At 35.3% G+C, this 19,606-nt stretch overlaps 2 protein-coding genes across 2 annotated transcripts; one reads left to right on the top strand and one right to left on the bottom strand.

The window, feature by feature from the left end:
* Positions 1-2,407: 2,407 nt before the first annotated feature.
* Positions 2,408-2,809, top strand: LOC143604905 (chaperone protein dnaJ 11, chloroplastic-like). The gene has a single exon (XM_077081238.1). The coding sequence runs from the start codon at positions 2,408-2,410 to the stop codon at positions 2,807-2,809; it is 402 nt and encodes a 133-aa protein (XP_076937353.1).
* A 974-nt stretch (positions 2,810-3,783) lies between these two features.
* Positions 3,784-9,194, bottom strand: LOC143604907 (enhancer of mRNA-decapping protein 4-like). The gene is made up of 12 exons (XM_077081239.1): positions 8,346-9,194; positions 8,049-8,098; positions 7,804-7,960; positions 7,493-7,711; positions 7,287-7,415; positions 5,862-7,211; positions 5,430-5,786; positions 5,233-5,352; positions 4,981-5,151; positions 4,738-4,902; positions 4,524-4,649; positions 3,784-4,442 (listed from the first exon to the last, which is right to left on the bottom strand). Exons 1-12 carry the CDS (start codon positions 9,066-9,068, stop codon positions 4,137-4,139), a joined length of 3,873 nt encoding a protein of 1,290 aa, XP_076937354.1. The 5' UTR covers positions 9,069-9,194; the 3' UTR covers positions 3,784-4,136.
* Between the last annotated feature and the right edge of the window lie 10,412 nt (positions 9,195-19,606).

A 19,606-nucleotide genomic window follows, 5' to 3' on the forward strand; every position in this document is an offset into this window, starting at 1 on the left:
ATTCACATGAGAAGTTAGTGACAACAGTGAGATTTGGATTTGTGTGTTTTTTTTTATTTGGGTTTCGGGAGAGAGAAATAAATGTAGAATATAACAAAATGATAAATATACCTTTTATAATATATTAGAAATAAACAATAAAAACATATATGTGGCACATCTAGAACCACTCATTTAAGTATCCGAGGTTTTTTTTAACTAGAAGAGGTTTTCCTCTTATACTTCCCCCCCCCCTCTCTCTCTCTCTCTATATATATATATATATTTATTGTGAAAAGATCTAATACACTAATGCTTTAACGTACATTACGTACGCGAATCCATTTTTCACGAATTGATCCATGAAATCACATCCAAGCATCTCGGAATCGTCAATACATATCCAATCAATCATTTGTTTAGCGAAAAAAATAGTTTTGGATGGTTAATCGATCAATTTTTCACGAAAACCGTTTTTTTAGAGTTTGCTGAGCGTTTAAGTTTTGTGAGCGTTTTAGGTTTTTGCCTTTGAGCGTCTTGCGTACCTACCGTACGTTAAGCATTAGCGTACAGTAACGGCACTATATATATATATATATATATATATATATATATATATATATATTATAACTAGTGTTTTACCCGGAGCGTTGCGCCAGGCAGGTCAATAAAACTCGGGTGGTGGTTTAACTCAAGATTTGAGTTGGTAAGTTGACGCAAATTCGATTGGTTTCGGTTACGTGCATTATTGTACCGGAACTAAAACCAAAATATTCAACATTTATTTAGTCGGTAAACCCGGGCGTTGGTAAAACTCAAACGTTGTTGATCCGGGCATTGAGGCGGTAACTCGACACGAATTCGGTTGATTTCGGTTACGTTCGTTACGGTAAATGAACTAAAAAGAACAAAAAAAATATAAAAATCGAGGTGGACCAATGGGTTGACGTCGATCGGTAAACTCAGGTGTTGGTAAAACCAGAGCGTTGAGGGTGTGAGTCTACTCAAATTCGGTTGGTTTCCTTCACGTTCGTTACCGCACTGAATTAAAACAAAAAAAAAACTCAAAATTAATGTTAGGCGGGATTCCATTATGTTCATTATGGTGCCGTAACTAATAAAAAAACACAATAAAAACCTCAAATGCCAATGAACAATACGGTGCCGTCAAGTCGCCCAATCAGGACTTGGCATCACCACAGTCCTTATTTGTTATATAGTAATAATTATGTTGGTGTAATTGAGATATTATTGCATGTCAATATAGATTTTAGTTCAAACAATGAGCAACATAACTGCATTTGCTTGTAAAAAAGGTTGCATTTGTTGTAACTAAAACCTTAAAAAGTGTTGCATTTTGTGTAAAAAGATATTGCATTTGAGGCAACAAATGTTGCATTTATGTGTTAAAAAAGTTGCATTGGCATATCAAAATGTTGCATTCTAAAAAATGTAACAATTCGAAAAAAAGGTTACATTATCTTAGAAAAGGTTGCATTATGTCTAATGCTACTTCTCTTAATACAAAGGGTTGTAGTAGGCCTAATACAAGTTTTCTAAGGCCTAATGCATCTTTTTATGGGGGTTGCATTAGCTTCTTTTTCTTCTAACATAAACATAATGTCCTCAAGGTCAGCCTAGTGAAACCAAGCAAGAGCTTTAAGCTCACATTTAATTAAGAGATTCAAATCCAAAATATCATTAACTATATATATTTTATATAATTGACAGATTAAGTATAAAGTTATGTGTTGGTCTACTGGTAAACTTTTATGTTGTCTAGCTATAGGTCATGAGTTTAAAACTTGTCTTTAGCGTATTTTTATTCTTATTTTTTTTATTCACAATTGTGATGAAAAAACCACAAAATATTATTTTAATTTAGGCTTTCAAAATCATTATGTCCATGTCCTCTCTCCTTGGCATCATGGCTTCATCCACTTCTAAAAACATCTTAAAGAGTCAAGTTACACATTCCAAAAAATAATGATGTAGTTAGCGAGTATACTTTCAAACCTTTTAAAGCCATACTCAATTCTTCCTAAAACAAATGGATTAATGGAAAATAAAAAATTCAAGTTCACTCCAAGCATCCTTTTGAAGTGGACACTAGACAGATAAGACCAGATAAATAAATAGATTCCTTCTAGAAACCCTTTTCTCTTTGTCCTATTTCTGGTGCACCCAAAATAAACGGACCCACCCAAACCCCGGTTTTATTAAAAGGGAGTCATGGTCCACAACCAATGACCCCCCGGTTCGGTGCGGTCTAGTCTAGCCTTCTAGAAACAGTCCACCAAATGGCATCCCACTCAAACAATGAAAGTGACACCCCGGGCCCACCCCACTCTTTATCTATATATATCACTGCCCTCCAATTTCCCAATTCGATTCAAACCTTCCAATTTCCAAAACCCTAACAATAACAATGATCCAAACCCCGTTTGGAGAACCGTCCCTTAACCGGCCTCGGTTACGTTCAGTGACGCGTTTTCAAGCGTCGTTGAACGTAACCGATGCTGAACCTCAGACTTTGAAAAGACGTTTGAGTCTTTACCAAGTCTTGAGAGTGAAACGTGATGCTACGGCTCACGAGATAAAGGCTGCGTACCGTAGTTTGGCGAAGCTTTATCATCCTGATTCGACGTCTCAGCATGATGATGGAAAGTTTATTGAGATTCATAATGCTTACGCCACGTTGTGTGATCCTGCGGATCGAGCGGTGTATGATATGAAGTTGAATATGGGAAGATCGGGATATTATACGACTGTTGGCAAAATGCGGGAAGTTTATATTTCCCGGCGGTGGGAGAGTGACCAGTGTTGGTAGAATTAATTTTGTATATGATTGTTCAAAGTTAAAACGAGAAAAAACAAAAAAAAAAAATGTTTAAACCGTGTAAATTAGATATGATTTACCTTAATTTTATCAAATGATTCTAACCACAAAATTTCAACCAATTTTATCAAAACAATATTCACATCATGATAGTTGATAGTGTGCTTAAATTTATATTTGATTTCCAATCGGTTTTTTTCATAATAATAATTATAAATAATAAAATAGAGAAAACGTATGGGTGAAATCAACTATGAATCAAATATATACTGATTATGTTACCAAGACTGTTTGTTCTTTACAACAAAATAAGTGTGAATGTTAAGATTATCAATGTTCAGTTAGGATGAATCATTAGACCATACGATGTAAATGCCAATTTACTGAAGACAAGCGGAGGTTGCCATTTGCGATTGGCCCCAACCACAAAAAGCAATTGGGGGATTCCGACTGACAATTTCACCACCCAAATAAAACTTTTTCAAACAAAATTTTATTTTTTCAAACTTTATAAATTATTATATTATTTGAAAATAAGAGGAAGCAAATTAAGAGTATTTTCTCCAAAGAGTAGGGTGTGGTGCTTTGTTAACATGACGTGACAAGAAGGGCGTAGAAATGTTGCCCGCTCCCAATATCTCATAGCCTTATAGGCCAATTATTAACTAATAGTGTAGAGTAGACTATTACAACTCTCTTTGTAAATACAGGGGGTGTTTGGGAGTTCTTATAACTTTTTATTAAGTTAATAAGTGTAACTTTTAAAACTTTTCCTCTCACAATATAAGCAATTCCAAACACCTTATTAGTTTTCAAAAACTTTATAAGTTATAAGTTGATAAAAATAAGCAATCCCAAACACCCCCATACAACATTTGTGATTTTATAAGGGAAAGGTAAGCACTTACGTAACTACTTTAATCAACTAACTATATATAATATCTTATTATATTCAGTGGTGTATTAAGCATCTCTCCTAACGCCGGTGTGCTTTTACAACAAAAAAGAGATTCATAAACTAAAATTATTAAATTCAAAAGGAACAAAGCATGGCACAAAAAAAATGTCTAAAAACTATGAATTAAATAAAGCACTAGCAAATCCAGAGCTCTACAGAAAATACCAAATATGAAATATGTAAAAGACCAGATATACAATTTTGAGATCAACAAAATCTAAACCATCCATAACATAATAAGAATAAAAACTTCTAAAAACTGATCTAAACAAACTCCAAACACAAAATGGTTATTACCCTTCAAAAAACTTCCAACTCTTTGTACAAACAGCCCTCTGTAAATGTACGCATATCAACTACTTATGGGGTCCTGAGTGTAGAATTGATAAGTTTCATAACGACCCGTATGCTTGACAGCTCCGATACTGAAGTGGTAGGAATACTCATTTGATGATTTAGTATAGAATTAACTTGATCAAATATGGGTCGTACATGCATCGCTATCATCCCGTCTGCAGGCTTGATCGCCACCACCACATCCATCATCCACCCGAGTTTCTTTAACGTTTCATTGCCTATGTCACAAGCCAACTGCTGAAGCAGAGATAACAGTACTCCTTGACTCAGAGGCAAAGGATTTCTTGTTAATAACCCCTGCAAGTCGACCTGTTTGACCAAATTCAAAATAAAAGATGAAAATAGCATATTATACAATTTGCAGATATGAAATAAAATTAAATAAAATACCTGAGAGCATAACCAGGATACGATCCTGACATCGCTTCTTTGAAGTGCGGTAGTAAAAGCTTCTTCATATTTGTGCTCATATACCAGTCTAGAAAGCTCTTTCGTTGGATCCGATGGCGGTTCAATCTATCAAAGAAAATAGTTATAGTTATAAAATGTTATCGTATAAAGATATGTGTAACCATATAAAACTATACTAATAATATAAACTGACCTTCTCATGGAAGCTGCCAATTGGCCCACTGCTAATTTGGGTTAACAATGGGTTGACTGAAACTGGATTGGCCCCTGAAAGTGCAAGGGCAACCAACTTGCGTTGACCTTCGGCTAATTCACCACTCAAGGTTTGTGTTACAGATGATGCGGAGTTAATGGCATCCTAAACAAACCATCACATGTTAACAAAATATAAGGGTGGGTTCAACTAGCATGAATTAATTATGGTTGTATTTGTTACCCTCAAAGCAATGGCCAAAGGAGAATGTGCAGACTCGAGTTGCTGCTGAGCTGTACTTGTATGCTCAAGCATTCCCTTTTGAAATGTAGCATCCACTTGATCAAACATGGCCTTGCAAGACATCTCAAAAGCAGGAACTACAGAGGCTTCTATGCTCGACTTAAGTGCTTCCTGTAAAAAAGATTATCATAGCATGCAAATTAGTAATGACTAGCTAACTGGTCAAAATGGGTTTGAGCCAACCATGGATACCTGTAGGGCTTGTTTGCCAGAAGTTTGAAACTGGGTTTGTATTTGCCTGCCAACACTAGCTTCAAGCTTAGAATTTATGGATTTCTCCAACTGGTTTACAGACTTATCAGCAACACCCCTCTGTATATAAATTTTATCAGGTTTTTATTATGTAAATTCTGGTAAAAAAAAATCTAAAATGTTAAAACAACAGTAACCTGGAAAGCCTCTGTGATTGCATTGGTCACTGTTTTTTCAATAACCGGAGAAACCGAACGCACGATAGCTGGCACAAGCGCTGAGGTTTCTTTCTTCAACATCTTCTCCAAAGCAGCAAGCAAATCCTTGTAGCCGTTTGTAACCAAACCCGAAACTTGTTGACTTTGTTCTCGGTTTGACTTTTCTTGTTTTGTAAATTCTTCTTGAGTGCGGGCCCACAGAGCATCAGAATTAGCTTTGTAAGTTTTCTCCAAGCTCTTTCCTATTGCTGCCTCGATTCTTCGGCCTTCTTTTGTAAGTGGGACCGCCACCATTCCAGGAATCTGCTTTTGAATCTCCTTTTGATTCACTAAAACCTGCAAATAAAATCAAAATCAAAGTAAGTTTAGAATTTCAGATATTAATATCAATTGACAACATGATATGCTAACCTGAGTAATAACTTCTTGCATAGAATGAAGTTGAGAAAGTATCAATTCAACAGAGCGAGCACTTGAACTGACTCCTGGTTCAACAGAAGAATCTGTTGAATTGAGTACACCAGGAGAAAACAAGTTTGACTGTTGACCACTATTCTCTTTCGGTTTTATCTCTTTTGTTGGTGACACTGCTTCCAATGAGTCAACTGTCTCAGGTACAGGTGTTTCAGCGGGCCCCAATGCATCATTATTCAAATCTTGACTTTCATTTTGACCACCAAAGTTTTGACCTGACCTGTCAACTTGCTTTGAATCATTAACAATATAAGTTTCCACAGACAAAGCACGGCCAAAACCTGATGCCTGTGAAGCAAAACCATGAATCTCTCCTTGAGAAACGGATTCAACGGTTTGACTTTTTCCTGTTTCACCAACAACCTTAACCTCCACCTCAGCATTATGTGGATTAGAAACTGTAACCACATCCAGTACATTATAATCAGTGTCGTCTTTCTGCTCAGTAACTTGACTTATTTCGGATGATGACGTGGCCATCAACTCAGCAGGTGTCACCAAATGAGTCGGATGCTTAAATTTGGATTCATCAGTTACTGTTTCAGTCGCCAATAAGGCATCCACTTGTCTATCAACTGAATATTCAATAACCTTCATCTCATCAGTGTCATAACCGCCAGCAGTACTTTTCAAATCAGAAGGTTTACGGTCCAAATTAGGGCTTGATACAATTGGAGGTGATTCAACAGAAGCATCAGTCAAACGAGAGCTTGAAGGTTGTCTTGAAATGGAAGCACCATCAGAGGTAAACACTATAGCCTCCAAAGACGCTTCCGTCTTACTTCTGGAAGGTTCCAAAACATTCAAGCTTTCGGAACTAGGGACATCACGTGAAACATTTGAATCTTGTCTCTCATAGTTGTTGTCAGTTGGAGGCGGTAAGCATTGAGACATGTCTAAAGCATATTGTTGAATTGCCTGTGTTTGGACACAGTAAACCTGAACAATCTGTTCCCCTTGTTGCGGTAACGAAACACTAATGCCTGTAAAACTCAATATGGGCATAGTAACTGTAAACTCTGCAATATAATCCATGCGGGTTGATTCTGGGTTGGGCCCATAGTCCAAATGAACAACATAAATAGCATTCTTCTTTGCATTTGCTATCAACAAAAGGCCTGTTTCAGATAGTGCAACGACTTGATTGAAAAACGCATCTTCAAGTCTGGATTCAGAACTCTTTAACTCCAATGTTTGTAAACAACGCCACGAATCCGCATCACTAGGAAGCAACCATCCTTCATCACCCTCTGAAGCCCATATTTTCACCTCGTGATTCAATGGACCCTGTGAGAATTAATACAAATAAATGTAAATTTGTAAGGTAAAAGAATATATGTAATGAAAATGATCAGCACATACACCAGTGATAAGTATAATGTGATTTGGTTGCTCGGGGGCGGTTAAAAATGTAACCGAGTTGACAGGCAGACCGTCATGTGGCCTAAATACTGCAATTGGTGAAGACTTTCGATCATCCCAGATCTTTATCTGTTACAAAAATTATAAACAATTTACCTAATAATATATTATCATTGTTATTTAGCAAGTGTAAGATATTAACCAACCGTTCCATCAACTGAAGCAGAAACCAAACGAGTAGTCATCCATTGGCACATTGAAAGATCTGTTACTTCACCATCATGACTACCAACAAACTGAACTCCATTAATCAATTTATCAACCGGACATATAAGAGGTTCCTCTGCAGAAAAAACTTCATTTCTCCCAACTTTTGTAGTATCAATTCTCAACACACGTTTTCCGATTCCAACAACAAGAACTTCCTGAAACACATTAACACCACCACATATATTGATACAATACTGAAATAAAAATCATCTACAATCTTAAGTTTATTATCAGAAAATACTATTACTTGTTTATGATAGTGCCAACAAACTCGAGGATGAACAGATTCCTCTTCACCTACAATCTGAATTGCAATAACTATATTCCCTATAATTTGTGGTTTATCTTCCTCATCTGTGCCTTCTGTAATTTTCCACACATAAACCCGTCCATCTACACTTGCACTGCATACAATTATATTACTATAAGTATACAACCTTTAAACAAAACAAAAGGTGATTTTTTTTTTAAAAAAAAAAAGGAAACTCTAACCTAGCTAGAACGTGAACATCTTCTGCAAAGAAAGCCATATCTGTAACCCTCTGAAAAGCAAAACAATTGCTCAACTGAATCAACATTCTATCAGTTTATTTAAACAAACTCAGCAGACTAACTTTAATTTGGTGTTCATGTATCCTAGACTCCTACTTATGATTATTTGATTGTCAAAATCAGATCTTTAATCAATCAATTAATCTAAAACCAACTCTTATTGCAAATAAGTGTAACATAACATATAAATAATAATCCACAAAATCTGAAAAGTAAGGAAAGTAACAACTAACAAACCTGAGCTAAACCTTTAAACAGCGATCTCAAAGCCGTATTAATATTAAGAACCCGAATCGCTCCATGTTTCAACCCATAACACACATAACTCCCATTAACCGCAATCTGGCGACCGACAACCAGAACCGGCTCCGACACGTACTTAGTAATGGGCGTAACCTCAAGCTGAGGCTGCACCTCTCCCGGCATCCTAGCATCAATATCATACACCACATGATCACCGCCCAAATGCCTTCCCTTCGGCAGCTTACTGCTCGGCATCCGCATCGGACGCGATCCACCATGCAATGCCGGAACCAACATAGGATTGTTGTTATTATTATTAATATTATTATTAGGGTTAAGGTTCAAATTAGAGTTGGGAATAGGAAGATGGTGGTTATCAATTGGTTGAGGGGCGCTTAAATAAGCCATTAATCTAGCACCAGGATTGGGATCAATATTAGGGTTAGGGTTTGGTGAAGAATAATTGGGGGTGTGGAATTGGGGGTAATAGATGGGTGATTGAGTGGCGTAGGAGTATGGGCCTCCAGCGGCGGTGGTGGTGGGAGGTGGGTAGGAGGTGGCGGAAGAGGGTGGTGGGTATGGAAAGTTAGGGTTCGGTGGGATTGGTGGTGGAGAAGAGGTGGAATTAGGGTTGAAGAAACGTTGGACGTCGAATGGACCTGAAGCTGCTGCTGCTGCTGCTGCTGGGTACATGTTTTGGTTACCGGATGAAGCCATCAGGTAATGATAATGATAATGATAATAATATTATTATTGATTGGATTGAGATCTGAGATGGATTGAATTGAATTGAAGAGTGGAGAGTGTGACTTTTAGGAGACTGAATCACACCAAGAAGAATATGATGATGAAGAAGATGAAGATGTATTTCGTTTTTCTTTTATTTTCTGATTTGATTGTAAATGTAAATTGTAAATTGTAAATTGTAAATATTGAAAATGAAAATAATATTCACAATAAATTGTGTTACTTTTGGGAGACCAAATCCCTAAATTAAGGAAAGTCAATTGGATTGGGTTGGATAGGTGTCTTGAGAGTGAAGTGATATTGTGTTAAGAGTTAAATTTACTAAGTTCTAGTTATGCTTAAATGTTGTATATATGTTTCCTCGAGCCATGTTTTTTAAACAAACCAAGGCCAGACCAAATTGCTCTTATAAAAGATCCGCTACAGAACGAATGTATTAATTTTGCAAATGATTCATATCGACAAGTGTACCCATTCCAAATTTAATTCGAATAAAATATATAGCTAACTTACGTTCCGCTTTAAAAGTTGTGGTTTCCTGCAACTAATGTAGCTTTTTGGGGTCTAATCATTGTCACTTTAATATAATTAGATATACTTGGTATATGTGATAAATTAAACTAATAATTGATATAAGGTATGAGATGAGATGTAAAGTATACGTCAGTCCAAGATTGTTTTATTTTAGTTATGGAAAAGTTATGGGATACAACATATTATACAACTCCCACCATGTATCAGTTTGAGATAATTATTAAATCCATAATAAGAAAAACCACGGAAAGTTAAGGGTTACGACCTTTGAAGACAAGTGATTGTTTCTTTGATGTAGATGTTGATCCTTCTCCAATAAGTATTCACACTAATCAATTAGCTCCAACAAGGTGCTAGCCTCTAAACCAATATTGTCAAGATGAAGATTAATGAAGAATAGCCTTCTTCGTGATGTATGATCAATGTTGTAAAAGTAGGTCTACAAGGCCGAGTACTCTCCGAGTACTCGCTATAAGGTATGGTGTCGAGGGGAGTTTCTTTAACTCCGCCTAGTTACTAAAAATTGGTCAAAGGTGGTCAACATTAGCCTGAATCACATCTAATCGGTTAACTTGGGTCTATTTTGACTTAAAAACACAACTTAATTCGTATTTCTATAATATTAAAGAACGAATATCATTATTTTTAATTAATGATTAACATTTTTTTACAAAAATTTAGTGTTTAAAAATGTATTTATCTTATTAATATTGATATTCTTTATATTTATCATGTCCGAGTACTCTCCGAGTACTCCCCGATTACTCCGAGTACTCCCTCCAAGGGGGTCGGCCGCCTAAGGACCGCCTAGCGACTTTTGCAACATTGTGTATGATGTCACGCGAATGCGACAAAACACATAAGATTGCTTTAGCACTTCACCAAATACCCTAATGGGCTTAGAGTTTTAGCAAAGATCTCGAACTCGTGTGTTTTATTAGTATCACTCATTAAAGCCGTAAGTATGGTTATTCCCACACCAAATCTGTTTTTAAAAAATAAGGTTGCCAATATGTCTTGCCATGTCACTTTTTTATTCTAAGAAGGCTAAAAGACAATCATTCAACTCGATTTCATTTTTGTTAAAACCTATTTTAACCTGAATCAAATTTATATTTTGTTAAAACTGGCCGCTTTGAGGAAAACTGATTTTACTTGCTATAAAAATCTGGCACCCAAAACTAGCCGATCTGTCGAGTTTGACGGGTTTACTTACTACGTAAACAAGTTGCGGATCCTTAGAAAATAGAAGAATATAGGCTGATTAATTATGTCCAAGGTGTTGGCGAATCGTACGAAAAATGTAATTGGGTCCTTAACTGGGAAGAACAATCGGCTTATGTGTCGGGAAGAAACATAACGGAAGGTGCATTGGTTTTGAATGAAACTATTTCTTGGTGCAAAAACGCTAACATAAGATCAATGTTATTTAAAGTAGACATTGATAAGACGTTTGATTCAGTAAATTGGAGGTTCTTGGATTCACGAATGGCGCAAATGCAATTCCCGGAAAAATGCAGATTATGGGTAAAAGGTACGTTTATATCGGCAAGATCGTCAATTTTAATTAAAGGTGCACCCACTAACGAGTTTAATATAAGGAGAGGACTTAGGCAAGGAGATGTACTCTTACCCTTTTTATTTATTATCGTTATGGAAGCACCAAACATGGCGATGCGCTCGGCTTGTTCAAAAGGTCATTATAAAGGAATAATAAAAATTGGAAACCTATCTTGGATAAGTATGATATGAAACTTTCTAAATGGAAAGCTAAGGTTTGATCTTTTGGTGTTCAGCAAACACTTGTCGAGTTAGTACTAGGAAGTTGGGCATTTATTATTTCTCTATGTTTAAGGCCCCGACAGAGCTACTCAAAATGTTAGAAGCAAAACACCGAAGGTTTCTATGGAGTGGAAATGAGGACAATGAAAAGATTCGTTGGGTCGCTTGGAAACAAAATACAAGAGATAAAGATAGAGGTGGATTAGGTGTTGGAAGCTTAAGAGCTACTAATTTGGTTTTACTAGCGAAACGGTGGTCTAGATATAAGAACTGTAATTCTTCGTTATGGGTTAAAGTTAAATATGCGGTTCACACGGGTAATCAAAATTGGTCCTACATTCCGGTTAAAAAATCTATTGGGAGAACATTGAACAGTATAAACAAGTTGGAGTTTGAGGCGGATGAAGATAATGTAGCAATATCAGTAAAGCTTAAATTTAACTTGGAAAGCGAGATACGACCCAATTGTATCAGGAGATAAGCCGCTTAAAGATGTGTTCCCGTCATTATTTGAACTGGAGACGAAGGACAGTTTTGTCCAGGACTGCTATGTGAAGCTGGATGATGATGTGAATTGTTGTATCAGGAGATGACAGGCCCATTAGGTCAGCAAGGGTAAAACGGATCTACTGGATGGTCTAACTTTGATAACAGGTTCGGTGGTGTCCAACGAGCCTGATTTATGGTGTTGGAAGGCAGCAGATAATTTGTTTGGAGACTACTAATGGATTGTATTGCTACAAAAGAGGCGCTAATGGTGAGAGATATTAATGTTGGAGAGACTAACATGTGTGTTATGAGAAACATGGGGCCAAAATCTTCCATACCTTTAATGGTTCGTTGTTGGGCGGCAAAGTGGGTTTGGGGCATCATTCTTGACTTGGTGAAGATACCAGGTTTCTCACCTTTTGACTCCGTGAGGGAGATACTAGAATATCCGAGCAAATACAAAAAAAAAAGAAAAAAAAAGGAAAGGAAGTCTATGTTATTCAAGCCATCTTGATTGCTTGTTTGATAATTTTGTAGATGACGAATGACATAATTTTAGAAATTTGAACCCGCATTGCATTGGGTATGTGAAGTGTGACTCAAATGTTTACTCGTGAAAAGAAGAATTACTGCAAAACATCTAATATCCATGACTTTTGTTTCTAACAAGAAAATAACAAATGCACTTAAATGGAAACACCATCAAAGGTAGGCACTATATAACCTCCAAAGATGCATCTGACTTACTTCTAGATGGTTCCAGAATATTCAAGCCTTCGATGTTCGGGACATCACGCGAAATGGTTGAATCTTGTCTCTCATAATTGTTGTCATTTGGAGGCGGTAAGCATTGAGACATGTCTAAAGCATATTGCTGAATTGCCTGTGTTTGGACACAGTAAACCTGAACAATCTGTTCCCCTTGTGGTGGTAAAAAAACACTAATGCCTGTAAAACTCAATATGGGCATAGTAACTTTAAACTCTGCAATATAATCCATGCGGGTGGATTCCGGGTTGGGCCCATAGTCCAGATGAACAGCATAAATAGCATTCTTCTTTGCATTTGCTATCAACAAAAGGCCCGTTTCAGATAACGCACAGACTTGATTGAAAAACGCATCTTCAAGTCTGGATGCAGAAGAACTCTTTAAATCCAATGTTTGTAAGCAACGCCATGAATCAGCATCACTGGGAAGCAACCACCCTTCATTACCCTCTGAAGCCCATATTTTCACCTCGTGATTCAATGGACCCTGTGAGAATTAATACAAATAAATTTGTCGCAAGGTCTTTTTGGATTCTTTTGGTGACCATGCGGTGCATTGCAAAGAATTTCCTGGCTTTAAATACAGACATGATTGGGTTAGGGATGTTCTGTGTGATGTTCTTAAACGGGCAGGGATTTCTGCTAAAAAGGAGGCCCCTGTTAACTTTCTCACGGATCCTCTTGAAGGGAGGTGTACTTTACAACCAGCTGATATTCTTGTGTTCGCGTGGGCAGGGGGAAAACACGCCTGTGTGGATCTTACAGGAGTGTCCCCTCTTGTTGGGCTCAGGGACCGTGGGTTTGTTGTGGGTCAGGCTGCGTTGAAAGCTGAATCGGGCAAAGTTGTTAAACACGAGAAAGCTTGTTTAGATAATCAACATGTCTTTCTACCATTTGCCTTTGATACATTTGGTTTTCTTGCCCTAGAGGCTGTGAAATTTTTGAGTAGGGTTCAGCGCGTCGTACACGGAACCTCTTCAGCTTCTAGGTCCCAAAGTTTTGTTTTTAGCAGGATTGGCTTTGCTATTCAAAAGGGGGTTGCGGCGCAGCTTGTTGCCCGTTTGCCTGCCACTTTATTGTAATCGTTTTATAGTATATTTGAAAGGGTTTATGCAATAAAAGTAATCCAAAAAAAAAATGTAAAAAAAACAATAAGGTAAAAAGTATATGTGAAATGAAATTGATCAGCACATACACCAGTAATAAGTATATTGTGATCTGGACGCGCGGGGTTGGTTAAAAATGAAACAGAGTTGACTGGCAGCCCGTCGTGTGGCTTCAATACTGCAATCGGTGAAGACTTTCAATCGTCCCAGATCTTTTATCTGTTAGAAAAATGGGAAGTGATTTAGATAATATCATTGTTATTTAGCAAGTGTAAGATATTAGCTAACCGTTCCATCAACCGAAGCAGAAACCAAACGAGTAATCATCCATTGGCACATTGAAAGATCTGTTACTTCACCATAATGACTACCAACAAACTGAACTCCATTAATCAACTTATCAACAGGGCATATAAGAGGTTCCTCTGCAGAAAACACTTCATTTCTCCCAACTTTTGTAGTATCAATTCTCAACACACGTGTGCCGATTCCAACAATAAGAACTTCCTGAAACACCCAAGGACCCCAACATATATTAATATTATACAATAAGAAAATGCATCTAGGATTAGGAACTTAATCTTATTAACAGAAAATACTATTACATGTTTATGACAGTGCCAGCAAACTCGAGGATGAACAGATTCCTCTTCACCTACAATCTGAATTGCCATAACTATATTCCCTATAATTTGTGGTTTATCTTCCTCGTCCGTGCCTTCAGTAATTATCCACACATAAACCCGTCCATCTACACTTGCACTGCGTACGATTATATTAATATAAGTATATAACCCATAAACAAAACAAAAGGTGATCTGAAAAAAGTTAAGTTCTTACCCAGCTAGAATGTGAACATCTTCCGTGAAGAAAGCCATATCCGTAACCCTCTGAAAAGTACAAAAATTGTTTAATTGAATCAACATTCTATCAGTTTATATATAAAAAAACTCTAGTTCTGTTATGATTATTCGATCGTCAAGATCGGGTCTTTAATCAATTAATCTAAACCGACTCTTATTGCGATTTAAGTGTAATAATATAATAACCTACTAAATCAAAAATAGTAAGTAACAAACCTGAGTTAAACCTTTAAAGAGTGTTCTCAAAGCAGTATTGATATTAAGAACCCGAATCGATCCGTGTTTCAACCCATAACACAAATAACTCCTGTTAACCGCAACCCGGCGACCGACAACAAGAACCGGCTCAGACACGTACTTAGTAATGGGAGTAACGTCAAGATGAGGCTGCACCTCTCCAGGGAACCTAAGATCAATATCATATACCACATGATCACCACTCACATGACGTCCCTTCGGAAGGTTATTGCTTGGCACCCGCAACGTACGTAAACCACCGCCATGCGATGCAGGAACCAACGATGACGGCAGCATAGGATTATAATTATGAATTGGTGTAGGAGGGTTAGGGTTCGGTTGCATGTTTTGCTTTCCAGTGGAATTAGCCATTATTATTATTATTATTATTATTATAAATAAGAATTTTGGCGACTCAATAACGTGATTGGTCCAAGTGGACTCACGTAGTTGGTCGCTTTTTTTGTTTTTTTGCTTTCGTTTATGCTTTTATATACATGTCTATTTATTGTCGTAAAACGCGGGTTTTTTAACGTTGATACAGTCAAATGACTCTTGCCGAATTTGCGTCAGCTCGTGATCGGTTTTATTTTCGTGAGTTTTTTTTCTTTTTTTTCGTCGATTTCGGTTGAATTTGTGTCAGTTCGCGGCGGCAACACGAGTTTATTTTTGGTTTTCGTAGCAATTTTTTAAATTTAAATATGTTAATTTTTTGTATGTTGGGTGTGGACAAAATAACTTATTACTTTAATACCGGTGTCGTAATCCGATACCGACCACACTCATGTCGGTTCACCATCACATCGTGTGGTTTACTTTGTGCGGTGGTTTAGTGCATAAAACTTTGATACCGACCGACTTCAGGTTGGTTCGCAAACGTACCCCACATATTTTTTTATTAGTATATTGATTCGATTGATATTTTATATCAAATCAAAAATATATAATCTAGTTTTATCCCAGGTTATTTTATATTATTCATTTATAATATTTTTTTGTATTTTAATTTTATTTATCGTAAGAAGAAATTTAATAATATACTTAAGATTTGATAATAAAAGAGTTTCACAAATGAATGAGATAACCCGGTTTTAAAGCTATTTGGGTTTGGTGAGATTCATGACCCGTTTTTCTACAACAAAATTGTTTCGTAATTATAAATAATATAATTTTTTTAAATAAAAATCGGATACTAATTTTTAGTATATCCCTATTTTATATGATTTTCATATCAAATAATTGGTGATATTAATTTTTAATTTAATGAGATGTTATAATCCGTTTAAAAACTATCAAGGTTTGGTGTGACCCATACCCATGAATTCTGGTCAAATTTATGGAAAGCCGTCATTTACAAATAAAACAATCTGTTAGCTTGAGATGATGTAGGGAGGTTTCGTTTATATATATTTACTAGCTTTTATCCCTCGTATTACGGGGGTTATTTTATTTTATTCGTTTCTAACTTGAATATATTTTTTCAGATTTTAATTTTATTTATTGTAATAAAGTTAATAATATACTTATGGTTCGACTATGAAATATTTTTACAAATAAATGAGATGTTATAACCCGGTTTAAAAGATATATGGGTTTGGTGAGACCAAATGACCAGCTTATTTTTTTTACTATAAATTTTTTTCTTAATTATAAAAATTATATTTTTAGCAAAAAATCATATATTAATTTCTAGTATATCGTTATTTTATGTAATTATAATGTCAAATATTTAACGAGATTAAATTTTAATTTAATGAGAATTTATAACTCATTTTAGGGCTATATGGGTTTTGTAATACTCATACCCCTCGTATTACGGGACGGGGTTGTTTTATATTATTCGTTTCAAATATTTATATATATTTTTTGAATTTTAATTTTATTTTAAGGAAATTAATAATATACTTAGAATTTGATGATCACAAATAAATGATCTTTTATAACCCAGTTTAAAAACTATATAAGTTTGGTGAAACACATGGCCCGCTTTTTTTACTATAAAATTGTTTCTTATTATAAGTAATATTATAAAAAAACATATATTAATTTGCAGAATATCCATATTTTATGGGAACTTTCATATCAAATATTTGGTGAGATTAATAATGTTTAAGGTCTATCTGGGTTTGGTGAGACTCACACCCTTGAATTCAGGTCAAATGTGAAAAGTTTTCATTTACAAATAAAGCAATCTAGTGGCTTGAGAAAAAGTATGAAGCAGCCAGAGAGCTTTTAAAGCATTCGTTTATATATATTACTAGCTTTTATTTCCCGTATTACGATATTTTTATATTATTTGTTTATAATATATATATATATATTATTTTATTTTTATTTATTGTACATAAGTTAATAATATATTTAGTATTTGATGATGAAAGGGTTTCACAAATAAATGAGACGTAGTAACCCGGTTTAAAAGCTATTTAGTTTTGATGAGACCTATGACCCGCTTACTTTTTTATTATAATTGTTTTTTAATTATAAATAATATATATGTTTTTTTAAAAAAACCAGATATTAATTTAAAGTATATCCATATTTTATAGGATTTTCATATCAAATATTTGGTGAAATCAATTTTTAATTTAATGAGATGCTATAACCCGTCTAAGGAATGTGTGGCTTTGGTGAGACACATACCCTTGAATTCGGGTCAAATGCATGAGAAACGTTCATTTACAAATAATGCAATTTGGTGGCTTGAGAGAATGTAGGAGCAACCAGAGAGCTTTTAAAGCTTTCGTTTATATATTATACTAGTTATCCCTCTATTACGGGGGTTGTTTTACATTATTCGTTTATAACATTTATATATTTTTTGGATTTTAATTTTATTTATTGTATAAAGGTTAATAATATACTCCCTCCGTCTCATTATAAGTGTCTTAGTTTGACCTTTCAAGTCTTTCTTTTGCAACCTTGACCGTAAATATTTTTGTTCGTGTCATATAATACTTGATGAAAATTATATCAATGTAAAATACATTTAAAACTCAATCCATTCATATATTTTACATCAAGTATTATATAACACTAAAAAAAATATTGTCGGTCAAAGTTAAACAATAAAGACTTGAAAAATCAAACTAGGACACTTATAATGGGACGGAGAAAGTACTTATTATTTAATGATGAAAGAGTTTCATAAGTAAATGAAATGTTATAACCCGATTTAAAAGCTACTTGGGTTTGGTGAGACCCATGACCCGCTTATTTTTTACTATAGAATTTTTTTTAGTTATTAATAATATTTTTTTTAAAGAAATCATATATTAACTTTTAGTATATCCATATTTTTTGGATTTTCATATCAAATATTTGATAAGATTAATTTTTAATTTAATGAGATGTTAAAACCCGTTTAAGAATATCCGGGTTTGGTGAGACCCATACCCGTGAATTAAGATAAATGCATGAGAAACCTCTATTTACAAATAATACAATATGGTGGCTTGAGAGAATGTAGGGAGAAACCAGAGAGCTTTTAAAGGTTTCGTTTATATATATTACTAGCTTTTAGCCCGCGTGTTACGCGAGTTACTTTTAGTTTTTTTTTCTTAATATTTTTTTTAATTATTATTTATGTATATTTTTCATGTAGGATGTGTTTATTAACTTAAATGTTACATGAACTTATAAATTATGTTATATTTATTAGTTGTAGTTAAAGTATAGTTTGTTTTGTTTTTTGTTTATAATTTAAATGGGCAACATGACCCAACATTTTGTTATTTAAGATGCGAATTTCCGTCTTAATATACATGAATGCATAAAGAAATTTATATGGTTTGTGTTATTCTCATTTGTATTGAGTTGTTGTTGGTGCAGTGTGCCAGTAGTTCATTAGTCTTTAGTTTATCATGTCTGTAATCAGCATATTGTCAGTTACATTTTGGTGAACTTAATGTTTAGTGTTTGGTAATAGGCGAAGTTAACCCAACGGCGAAGTTAGGGACAACTTTGCCAAGCATGTTTGGCGAAGTTGTCGCAGGTTATATAAACCTAACTTGCTGTGGTTTTTCGGTATGGTTTTGGTGATAACTTTGTGCAGCCATCTTGCTTATTGGTTAAGAGCTCCGAGTAGCTGATAACAATTATGTGTTTGCATTACGTGTTTGTTCTTGTTACGTGCTCGATTCGTTATTTCGTTTATACACTCGTAATCGTTTACTTAGGGGATTAATCCACACCCTCCGTGTACGAGATACTCCTGTGTTGATCCGGCTGGGAACCTACAATTGGTATAAGAGCTTTTGCTCTTGATTGTGTGGTTCGGGATTATCACACGAGTGTTAAAACCTTTCCGCAAGAATTTTTGCGGATTGTTTCACGTAAAAAACGACCGTACAGTCCGTCCTTATACCCTACATTTATTTACGTCCACCCTACCACCTTCAACCATACCATAATCGTAAAAACCGTGCTCGAAATCAGATCCAAAAAGTCCATATTCATCTAGCAAAGTTTCCGTCTGTGGTGCTAGGGTTTACGCGAAGATATAAACAACGAAATTAAGTAACGAAGTTGATTGGAGGCGAAGTTGATAGATAGCGAAGTTAAGAGAGGGTATTATTAACTTCGCCCTAAGCGAAGTTGATTTTGAGGCGAAGTTAAACTAACTTCGCCATATACTGTTCACAAAACAAAGTTGGAAGAATTTTAGTTCTCGTTTCGTTTAAACATGACTTCGATAAACATCTCTGATCTGGTAAAGATGGAGGTTGAG

The sequence above is a fragment of the Bidens hawaiensis genome, unplaced genomic scaffold, assembly GCF_021521415.1.
Source record: "Bidens hawaiensis isolate Kalapana, Puna unplaced genomic scaffold, B.hawaiensis_p1.1 tig00067304_1, whole genome shotgun sequence".
NCBI classification, from domain to species: domain Eukaryota; kingdom Viridiplantae; phylum Streptophyta; class Magnoliopsida; order Asterales; family Asteraceae; genus Bidens; species Bidens hawaiensis.

What these genes read in the sequence shown, in the direction of transcription:
- LOC143604905 (XM_077081238.1), top strand. Translation starts at nt 2,408, where the DNA reads ATGATCCAAACCCCGTTTGGAGAACCGTCCCTTAACCGGCCTCGGTTA.
- LOC143604907 (XM_077081239.1), bottom strand. Translation starts at nt 9,068, where the DNA reads ATGGCTTCATCCGGTAACCAAAACATGTACCCAGCAGCAGCAGCAGCA. An exon ending in GTTGGCACTATCATAAACAA is followed by an intron (nt 7,712 to 7,803) that starts GTAATAGTATTT and finishes AATGTGTTTCAG; the next exon opens with GAAGTTCTTGTTGTTGGAAT. An exon ending in ACATTATACTTATCACTGGT is followed by an intron (nt 7,212 to 7,286) that starts GTATGTGCTGAT and finishes TAATTCTCACAG; the next exon opens with GGTCCATTGAATCACGAGGT.